Source organism: Equus przewalskii, chromosome 15, assembly GCF_037783145.1.
Source record: "Equus przewalskii isolate Varuska chromosome 15, EquPr2, whole genome shotgun sequence".
Classification (NCBI taxonomy): Eukaryota; Metazoa; Chordata; class Mammalia; order Perissodactyla; family Equidae; genus Equus; species Equus przewalskii.
The window spans coordinates 5,778,504-5,789,106 of record NC_091845.1 but is presented as its reverse complement, the minus strand read 5'-3'; the positions used below and the strand labels follow the sequence as shown (position 1 = coordinate 5,789,106).

At 55.7% G+C, this 10,603-nt stretch overlaps 1 protein-coding gene across 1 annotated transcript; it reads left to right on the top strand.

The window, feature by feature from the left end:
* Positions 1–211: 211 nt before the first annotated feature.
* On the top strand, positions 212–7,635 carry H1-8 (H1.8 linker histone). Its single transcript, XM_008531016.2, has 5 exons — positions 212–425; positions 3,737–3,996; positions 5,713–6,076; positions 6,870–6,934; positions 7,254–7,635. Exons 1-5 carry the CDS (start codon positions 326–328, stop codon positions 7,524–7,526), a joined length of 1,062 nt encoding a protein of 353 aa, XP_008529238.1. The 5' UTR covers positions 212–325; the 3' UTR covers positions 7,527–7,635.
* Positions 7,636–10,603: the final 2,968 nt, after the last annotated feature.

Genomic DNA, 10,603 nt, shown 5'->3' with positions numbered 1-10,603 from the left:
GTGAGCAGAGGGCACAGAAGGGATCGAGCATCTCAGCTCCCATCATTTTGTCGTGGGGGCTGAGAACCAGAGAAGTCAAGCAACTCATCCAAGGTCACACAGGAGGGTTGGCTGAGTTGGGGTGCCAGCGAACAAGGCAGGGCTGTGGTGCCCCATCCCAGCCCTCCCGCCCCAGTCATCAGCTCAGAGCCTCCCAGCCCAATCAAGGGCTAATTGGAGTGGTGGGGGGCCGGGCTGCTGGTATATAAGACGGGCAGGCAGGCCTGGCAGCCTCACACCTGGAGGCGGCCAGCTACCAGCATCTGTGTCTGCGCCTGCCTGTGCGATGGCTCCCGGGAGCATTGCCTCCAGCGACACCTCGACCTCCGTGACCTCCACGACCTCCACAGTGGGGTTGCCCGGGTCGTCTGGGACTGAAAAGCCAGGTGAGCAAGGGGAGGCAGCTCCTCCCTCACCGTTGCGAGCCCTGTCCTCTCCCACCGGCTGTCTGGCTCTAGCACCCAGCCTGGACTGTTGGGTTCCACTGCCCATCTGACAGAAGAGCTGTCGCCAGAGGCAGCAGGGGCCAGGTAGGGCCCGGGGGTGCTGAGGCCAGCCCAGCTCAGGGGAAGAGGGCAGAGCGGGGCCTCCCCAGCTGGAGCCCATTTCCTGTGGGGGAGGGCTCGCACTGGCAGCAGCTGTGGGGCAGCTGGTTGGAGGGACCGCCAGCGTTTGGTGCAGGGCTGGGCTTTGGATCTAGGGCTGCATCCCAATTTTCAATCAACAAACGGTGCCTCCGGATTTCTCTGGACATAAAGTCCACTGAAGCAAATAGACCCAGTTCATTCCCTCCAGGAGCTCCCAGCTTGACGGGCAAGCGTGCCTCATTAACAGATGCCATTTGACAATGTGGCACATGCTTTAATGGCGGGAACCCAGAGGGTTGTAGGAGCTCAGAGGAGTCGCCTAACCCACTCTGGGGGGTCAGGGAAGGCTTCCTGGAGGAAGTGACCCCTGAAGGAGGGATAAGCCTCACCCAGGGGACAGAGGGTGGGGCAGGGAAAGTGTTCTGTGTATTTGCAAAGCCTCCTGGGGCATGCGGGGGGGGGGGGGGGCAGGGGGGCGGGGGGAGATTCCAGGTGCCTCAGGGGCACAGGACGGAGTTGCTCGCTCTGGCCTGGGAAGGATGAGAGCTGCCTGAGTGACCATGGAGGAGAAAGGCCCCCCATGCAGAGGGAACAACACAGGCAAAGGCCCAGAGGCAAGAGTGCTGGTGGAGCCTGTGGGGAGGTGCCAGTCCTCCTGGCTTGGGGCAGAGGGAGAGAACAGTGGGGAGAACAATGCTGAGACAGAGCAAGGCCAGCCTGGGCCTCCGAGGCCATGAGTGGTGAGGCTTGTCAGCCCATCCACTGGAGGCAGGGGAGGTGAGGGTGGGAGAGGAGTGAGGAAAAAGGATTGGAAAGGGAGAGAGGCAGCAGGGCAGAGGCTGGGCCCTGGGGCCAGAGAGGAGAGGCCCGGCCTCCTGGAAGGGGCAGAGTGGGTGTAATGGGGGAGGGGAGGGGAGGGCCAGGACAGCCCCTGGGCTCATGCTAGGGTGGCTGGGTTAGGCATGGGGGCAGGCGCCGTCACCAGGAGAGAGAAGATGGAGGGCAAGTTCGGGGGAGGCGGGAGTTCTGTTCTGGGCGTCCCGGGGTACAGTGGACGTTGAGTAACTGCCAAATGAGCTGAGTCCAGCTGGAGGGACAGGGGAGGGAGGAGTCTTGGGGGTCTCCCTGAGACAGGGCGTGGTTTGGGGGAGACAGGGGAGGGGCCATCACTCCAGGCCAGGCCCGAGGGCCCCTCCGGAAACCCTCTAACACTGCAGCTGGGAGGGCTCAGACCTCCTTAGAGGACCCCGTCCCCACTGGACAGATGGGAAGACTGAGGCCCCCTGAAATCCTGGGGGGACTGAGCCGGGACTCCACCCATTCACAGGCTTTGGCCCCAAAGTGAATATTCCCAGATGCTGGGCTCCTCCTGGCCAGGAGGCCATAGGGGTTGGATTAGACTAAGTCTCTTCACAATTTGTGCTCGCGATCTAGAGTTTTGGGGTGGGTTTTTTTCCCCTACTTTAAAATGTGTTTTAAAAAAAATATTTTAGCCAATTGATTTCTTTATTGAGTCTTTAAGTTTTGCAAATTGATCAGAAATCAACGTTTAACGCCCTCTGTGCCCCGCTGCCATATCTCAAGCTCTACATCCTGGGTACCACGTCCTTGCGCTGCATCATATACTTTGCTAATCACCACATTTAAATCAGGTTTCATATTTAAACCACTTTTGTACACCTTAGGGTGACTGGAGGTGTCGCATGCTTCCTCCCTCCCCACCCCTCGATCCTATTCTCTTTTCCAACCTTTTTTTATAACACCTTATTGAGATATAATTCACACGCATACAGTTCACCCATTTAAAGCGTACAATGGCTTTTAATGTATTCACAGTTGTGTATCCATCTTCACAGTCAATTTTAGATTATTTATGTCATCTCAAAAAGAAGTCCTGCACCCATCAGCAGTCACCCTCCATCACCCCCTACCCCCAGCCCCTGGCGACCACTAATCTGCTTTCTGTCTTCTATAATTTGCCTATTTGGGACATTTCATATAAATTAAATCACACAATATGTGATTTTTTTGTGACTGTCTTCTTTCACTGAATGTAATGTTTTCAAGGAACTACTTCATTCCTTCTTTTGTCTGGATGATATTCCATTTTAGGTCTATACCACATTTTGTTTACCCATTCATTAATTTATGGACATTTGGGTTGTTTCTGCTTTTTGGCTATTATAAATAATGCTGCTGTGAACATTTTGTGTACAAACGTTTTTGTGGACATATATTTTCATTTCTCTTGGGTGTAGACCTAGGAGTGGAATTCTTTTGTAATGTTATTATGAAAACTTTCAAATGGATACTAAAGTAGACTGAGGGGTATAGGGAGCCGCACCCACCCACCCCTGCCCCGAGCGCCCATCGTCCAATTTCAACAGTTATCAGCCTGTGGCTACTCTTATTTCATCTACTGGGTTATTTCGAAGCAAATGCCAGACTTATCATCTCATCTGTAAATAGTCCATTATTTATCTTTAAAAGATAAGAACCTCTTACAAAATAATTACAATACCATTAGCATCCCTGAAAAAACTGGTATCATCCTTAATATCATCAAATATTTCCAGTGCTCGTATTTATCTAGCTGACTTTTCTTTTCCAGTTGGATCATTTCACTGGCATTCTGAGTTTGAGCAAGGACCCCACGCTGCGTTTGGTTGAAAGCTCCCTTCGGTGTCTTTCATCTCTGGCCCCCCACTTTTTTTCCTCCTCGGGTTCTTGTAGAAGCCGGGCTGTGTGCCCCACAGAGTTCTTCGTGGTCAGGAGTTAGCCAATCCGGCCCGGTGGCCCCTCACAGAGGCCCTGGATTTCCTGTGAACTGGTGTTAGGTTTAGACAACTGACCTGATTTAGGTTTGTTTTTTAGAAGGCCTATTTAGTTTTTTCAGTGAGCCTTTATGGAGTGTGTGGCATGTGCCCTGCCCCTGGGCTGCTCCCAGGCCTGTGGCCAGAGGCACCAGCGGGGTGGACTCGATCCCCCGACCCCTTGCCCACTAGCCCCGGGCCTGGCTGGTGCCTGTGCGTGCTTCACTGGGCGTGTTGCGGTCCATCAGGCCTGAGGGTGGTCTGGGCTCTGGGTGATGTCCTGCTGTCTGTCCGCAGGCACAAGCCACAGCAGTGTCCGAGCGCCACGCCGCCACCCTCCCGTGCTGCACATGGTGCTGGAGGCGCTGCAGGCAGGGGAGCAGCGCCGGGGCACCTCAGTGGCGGCCATCAAGGTTTATATCCTGAACAAGTACCCTGCGATGGATGTCATACGGCTCAAGTACCTGCTGAAGCAGGCCCTGGCCACAGGCATGCACCGTGGCCTCCTGGTCAGGCCCACCAACTCCAAGGCCAGGGGGGCCACCGGCAGCTTCAAGGTGAGCCTGCCTGGGGCGAGGGGGTAAGGGGGCAGCCACAGGGTGAGAAACATTTAGCCTCAGGGTTCGAGCTGCCAGTCCAGCTCTCCTCCTGGCCTCTGTGTGCTGTTTCCCTGCTGGAAGGCCTTTCTCCTATTTTTCCCTCTTGTTCTTCCGGTGTCTTCTCGGAAACACCCTGTCCTCTGGGAAGGCTGGCGTGTGTGCTCCGTCTGGGCCCCCACACAGCCCTGGGCACCCTGCTGTGCCCACCTTCCTCGCCATGGGGTGTTCAGTACCCAGGGTGTTCAGTACCCAGGGACTGTCTCACTTGTGTTCACTTCTGGGTCCTTGGCATCCACAGCCCCTTCCTGGAATTCCTCACCACGGATGAGGCCGACCCAACCTGGGGCTCTGGAAGGTCAGAGTTGGGGTTTGCTCCCCATGTTCTCTGGCTCCAAACCTGGGGTCCCCAAACCAAGGCTGGCACTCCCCCTGAGCTACCACGTCCTCCTCTCTCAAAGAGGAGGGTCCCAGAGGGGACCTGTCCAGGGTCACCCACTGCTGAGGGAAGATTTGGCACAAAATCAAGCCCCAGCATCACTACTGCCAGCTGCCACCTGAGAAATCTCAGGGACCCAGACATGGGGGTCTGCCTGTCATTGCCATGCCTCAGCACATAACAGTTGCTCTGACAGTCACCATGGAACACTGTGGAACAATCTCAACTACCATGTTCCAGTCCCTGTGGTAACTGGGTGGCTAAACACAGGAAGTCCCACCCTCACAGAACTGGGGGTGGGTCAGAGCTTGGACACAAGCCATGGCAAGCCCAGGTGCATGGGGTGAGGAGAAGGAGAGCAAGAGATGGGCACGTGTGGCTGAGTGGGGCTGCAGAGCCTGGGACATCACGGAGTTAGGAATGCGTGTGTGTGGGAGTAGGGGTCATTTCTGGTCTTGGCAGATAATGGTGAGTCATGAGGGCTCAGGGGCAGGGAGAGCAACGTCATCAGAGCCGGGATCTAGAAGAGCAGGAACCATCTGTTTGTCAGGGGACCTCATATCCCCCTGCCACTCACACCTCCCTGATGGCCCCACTGTAAAGATGGGGAGACTGAGGCCAGTGGGGAAGAGAAGACTCGGCCAAGTCACAGAGCTGGGGAGGCCGAAAGGAAGTTGTGAACTCTGAGCTATCTGAGCTCGAAGTCCTTATTCTGCTGGGCGTAGAGGGAGAGGAAGGCATGGAGAAGTAGAGGTGTGAAATGGGGCGGGGCCTTGGGGGAGACGGAGGAGGAGTCAGAGCGGCAGTCCGTGGGAAGGCTTGGGGTAGAGTCCAAGGAGATTCATGCAGGACCGGAGTCGGGGCTCCCAGTGTGCAGGACTTGTTCCCAGAAGCCTGGTTTTGAGGCCTCCAGACATGGGGGTGGGGAGAGCGTGGTTGTGCCCTCATGAAGCAGACACCAGCGCAGGGAGGGAGGAGAACCTTGGGCGAGTCTTGGAGACTCAGGTCCCCCAGCTCCTGAATGGTGACACCCCTCCCTGGCAGCACGATACAGGACAGCGTGGGTTACGGCTTTGGGCATTTAGGAGGGGTCATGTGTCTTCTCCCAGGCCCTTGACCACATTCTTTGCCCCCTCTTTTGGAATGGGGCCTTCTTCTCTGAACCTGATGTAGAGTGTAGGGGCTTGAGACACCCAGAACTTCTGCTCCCAATCTCACCCCTTTCTCTCCTTTGCCAGTTAGTTCCCAAGCACAAAAGGAAAATCCAATCCAAGAAGACATCCACCACGACGGCCCCCAGGAGACCCGGTGAGGCCAAGGGGAAGGGCCCCAAGAAACCGAGTGAGGCAAAGAAGGACCCTCCCAATGCAGGTGAGATGAAGAAGGGACCCAGGAGGCCAGGAGAGGTGATGACGGCTTCCCTCAAACCAGGTGCAGCCGAGAAGAAGGCCCCCAAGAAAGGCAGCCGGACCAAGGACCAAGAGTCAAGACGAGGCGAGGCCAGGAAGGCCCCCAGCCAGCCAGACAAGGCCACACGGGCCCCTCCTAGTGCCAGCGGGCCCGGCAGGAAGTCAAAGGTCAAAGGCGGAAGGAGCAGCCAAGGTAGGTGTGTGAAAGGGGTGAGAGGAGGGCATGGAGTGTGTTCTGGCAGCCTCTGGCCAGAGGCGGGATGGAGGGCCAGCTCTGGGAGGGGTGTCCTTATCTAGGCTTGACCTGAGACCTCAGGGGAACAGGTTGGGGTGGGCACGGGAACCCGGAGAGAGAAGGAGCCTGCTGTCTCTGAGAAGGGTCAAGGGAGACTTCCTGGAGGAGGCATCCCAGGCAGGAGAATAGCCCATGCAAAGGCCTGGAGTTAGGAAGAAGGGGGAGCTCTGGAGGAGGTGCGAACAGTTCCGTGAGCAGTGTGGGAGGGGGAAGCGGGAGGGGGCTGTGAAAGGCAGTAGGAATCTGGACGTTATCTGGAAGACGATGAGGAGCCATGGAAGGACTCTGAACAAGACACAGCTAGGGTCCAAGGTATTTTTAAAAATGTATCCCAGCTGCTGTGTGGAAGGCAGCAAAGACTAGAGGCTGATAAACTCTTAGGGGCCTTTGGTGTGGGCAGGCACGGAGCAGGGGGTCCTCCCGGTGCTTTGTTTGGAGTGAGGGATGGTCATGCACAGTCCAGTTAATCCTCCAATGATCCTATGAGAGAGATGCTGTTATGCCCATTTTGCAGACTAGGACATCTAGGCTCAGAGCAACTAAACAACTTTCTCCAGGTAACACAGCCTGTAAGTGTCAGGGTGAGAACTGGGGCCCGGGCAGGACTGGGCTCCGGGGCCCCTGAACCTGCCTGCCCACCAGCAGCTCCTCCTGAAAGGGTCATTCCCATACGCCCTCCCCCACCTGCCAGCAGATCCTGAGGCCCACAGGAAAACGAAAGCTGGGAGTCAGAGTTCAAAACCCACGGTCACTAAGGTAGGTGCCTGCGGGATGTCTCTGGTCGGAGCCTCCACCCTGAACGGGCCGGAGCTCGGGCGTCCCGCACCAGCCCCGGGAAGGGCCAGCGGGAAGTAGGCAATTAGTTTTCCTACAAAGCACAGTTCACTTTCTTCTCTCCGGCCTTCCATAACCCTGAGGCTCGCCATCCCCATTTTACATATAGATTGTGGCTTAGAGAGGTGGAGGTCACTTGTCCAGAGCCACCCAGGGGTTTCCACCTTACTCTCGTGAGCTCCCAGCTGTGTGCCCAGCCCTGCCAGCTCTGTCACCTGGCTCCTGGTCTGCTTTCTCACAGGGCAAGAGTGCTACTGCTTCCCCAGCCAGAAAGAAGGTGGGGAACAAGGTCCCCAAGGAGGCCACTGCGCAGGGGGCCAGGGAGGGGCCAAAAGTTAGGGCCACCGCTCCTTCTAAGGGCAGTGGGTCCAAGACGATGCCTGCACCACTGGCCGGGAAGACAGAGGCGCCCAAGGACCTGAGAAGGCCTTGCACGTCCACCAAGGCCTCAACGTCCAACGTGGCCAGTAAGAAGCCAGAGCCGAGAGCAAGAGGCGGGGTGGAAAGAGACTGAGAGACTGCTCAACTTTTTATTCTTTGAAAAACCGTTGCTATTTATTTCACTGTATCTTATTTATCAATAAAGTTTTTTTTTTTTCCTCCACAAATTGGTTGGGAGGAGGCTAAGGTCCAGGGATTTGGCCCTCCAGAGCCAGGGCCCGGATAGGAGCTCCTGCCCTGGGGAAGATAGACTGTACAATGTAAAGGCCTGGTGTAGGGATCCACGGGCATGTAGGGGACAGAGGAGCACAGGCGGGGTTTAACCCAGCCTGAGATCTGGGACTGCTTCCTGGAGGAGGTGGCTTTTGGTCTTAAAAGATGAGCAAGAGTTGCCAGACAGATGAGGAGAAAGGCATTGCAGGCAGAGGGCCCACTGTGTGGGGTGGGACTGGATGGTGTGATGGATGGAGGGATTTGTGGCTCTGAGAGGAGCATGGGGTGAAGGGTGGCATGAGCCACTGGGCCTTCGGGTGTGGGGCAGGAAGGTGTGCCGGGGCAGACTAGAGAAGGCAGACTTTCCCTTGGGGGCAGTGGGGAGCCAGGGAGTGTTATAGGCAGGGGAGAGACTGATGTGGTGTGTGTTTAGAAAGAGTCCTCCAGCTGCGAAGACGAGGATTGGAGGAGCTGAGAGGAGTCAGAGATCATCCACAATGGTTACTGGGCATGACTGCTCAGTACTCAACACAAGGAGGAGAAAGTGCCACGGTCCTGAGGTGGAAACGTGCTTGACAGGCTCATGGGGCTGCAGGGAGGCCCATGTGTCTAAAGCTCAGTGAAGGACAGTAGCAGGAGACAAGGGCGGGTGCTCCTAAAGCATCTCTGACACTCTTCCCATGGAGAGGAGGAGTCTCGGTCCCTGTCCCTTGAATCTGGGCTCTGTGATTGCTTGGCCAACAGAATACAGTGGAAATGACATTATGACAGTTTCCGGGCCCAGGCCTTCAGAGACTGGCATCTGCTACTTCTTGTGTGGGTTTCCTTGATACTTGCCCTTAGAACTCAGCCACCACGCTGTGGGGAAGCCCAAGCAGCCGGTGGCAAGGAACCGAAGCACCCCAATTTCCAGCCCCAGCTGAGCTCCCTGACCAGCCGGCACCAATTTTCCAGCCTTAGGAGTGTGCCATCTTGCAACTGGATCTTCTAGCCCTGGTTGAGCTGCCCCAGCTGACACCTCTTGGAATAGGGGCAAGCCTTCTCTGCCAAGCCCTTCCCCAACTGCATGTGCATGAACAGCATAAAGGATCGCCATCTTAGGCCACTGAGTATCGGGGTGGTTTTTCCTGCAGCAGTAGATAACCTCAACAAGGGCTGCAGGGTAGACAGGCTAGACCCTGACGGGCCTTGTAAACCAGGGAAGGGACTTAGGGTTTTGTCTTGTGATAAGGAGCTGTTAGTGGATAGCAAGCAGCAAAGTGGCTGCAGGGGGACACGGGCAGCAGTAGGAGGCCGGCGAGGAGGCCCTTGCAAGGGTCTGGGGGAGGGTGGCCATGGGGGAGGGATTAGGAACGGTGGACTCTGGGCAGATGTTGAAGCAGGGCCGATGGGATTTGCGGAGGGATTGGACGTAGAAAGGGGTCAGTGATGAGTCCACAGTGTCGAGTACACAGCTAGGTGAATACTTGGCGACCATTTCCTGGCGTGAGGACTCAGCTCCGTCAGGAGGCACCCAAGAGATGGTTCAGCTGAGCGGTGACAGCTGAGCCAGGGAGGGGGCAGAGAAGAAGGGGTCAATTTGAAGGGAGTCAGGGGTAAACTGGACTGGAGTTGGGAAGGCAGCAGACGGGGCACAAAGGGAAACTGAGGCAGGCCGACATGGAGCATCCGACTGTGCCCTTCCTGCCCCTCCTCCCTCAGTCCCACCCTCTCCCCCGCCAAGTCCCACATGAGGCTTTGTGTAGCTGTGCTGACAGCTTCCCTGGGGTATCTGTAATGTGGCTGCCAGCAGGGCCCCAAGGGGCACCGTGAGCAGATGGCGGGGGGCTGGGCTGGCGCTTCCTGCAGAGGGTCTGTTTCTGCCTCTGCTCCTTTCACGGCTTGGCTGGGGGCTGTGGGAGGCACCCTGGGCAGGCTCTTGGGGCTATCACTGGGCATGTCACCCCACGAGCCGGGGCGGGCCAGGCCCCCCGACCCAGCAGAGGCCACACAGCATCTAGCACCATGAGACTCGTGCCAGCCTCCTCCCCTGCTCGAGGACACGATGCCAAAGTCTCCACTTCCTGTGACCCTCAGACAGAGCAAAGGGACACCCATAGCTGCGAGGCAAGTCTTCAGGGCCCCCGACGGGGACTGTGGGTGGTTCACAGAAGTTGGCCACCTTCTGCACTGAGAAATGACCTCAGAAACGAGAGATTTCCTCCCTTTGCAAAATGCACTTCTAACTTCAAGAAGGAATTGCATGTTAATCAGGCATTAAAACCGGCTGTGGAATATTTAATGACATAGAAAGATGTTACTGACATATTGTTGCATGGGGGGAAAGGCAGGTGACAAAATGGTGTGTACACCCCGCTCCCGATTTTTCTTCTCAGCCCCCACCCAGGCACGCGGGCACGCCATCTGAGACGGCGTTCTCGGGGACTCGCCAGGGGTGCTGAGGGTGGCTTTCATTTTCTTCAATGCTTTTTGTACTTCCTGACATTTCTGCAGGAAACATGTATTCATTCTAGAATCACACCGAAAAGAAAAAAAAATCCCCATCAAACGTGTCAATAACTTAAATTAGAAAATCTGCTGCTTAATAAAAAGGGATCAGTGCTCAGAATAGAAAATTTGACAAGACAAAGACTCTCTCCACCCAGAAGCCGCTACAGGACAAGGCTATTTTTAAAAGCTTAAAATTGTTTACTTTTCTCTTCTCACTTTTCTGTTCTCATTAATTCTAGAACTGGTATTTGTGGGATTTTGTTTAAATTGTATGAATTTCTCTGTCCTAGTTCTCGCTTTTGATAAATGTATGTGCACTTATTTTTCCTGCATAAAAGGAAAGAACTAACTTGAGTTGCTTCTATTTTGGAAATGGTTCTCCACGACCTTTTCTGGGGGGTCGGGGAGGAATCTCACCCCAGCTCAGGCCCACAGCCAGCTGGGTGG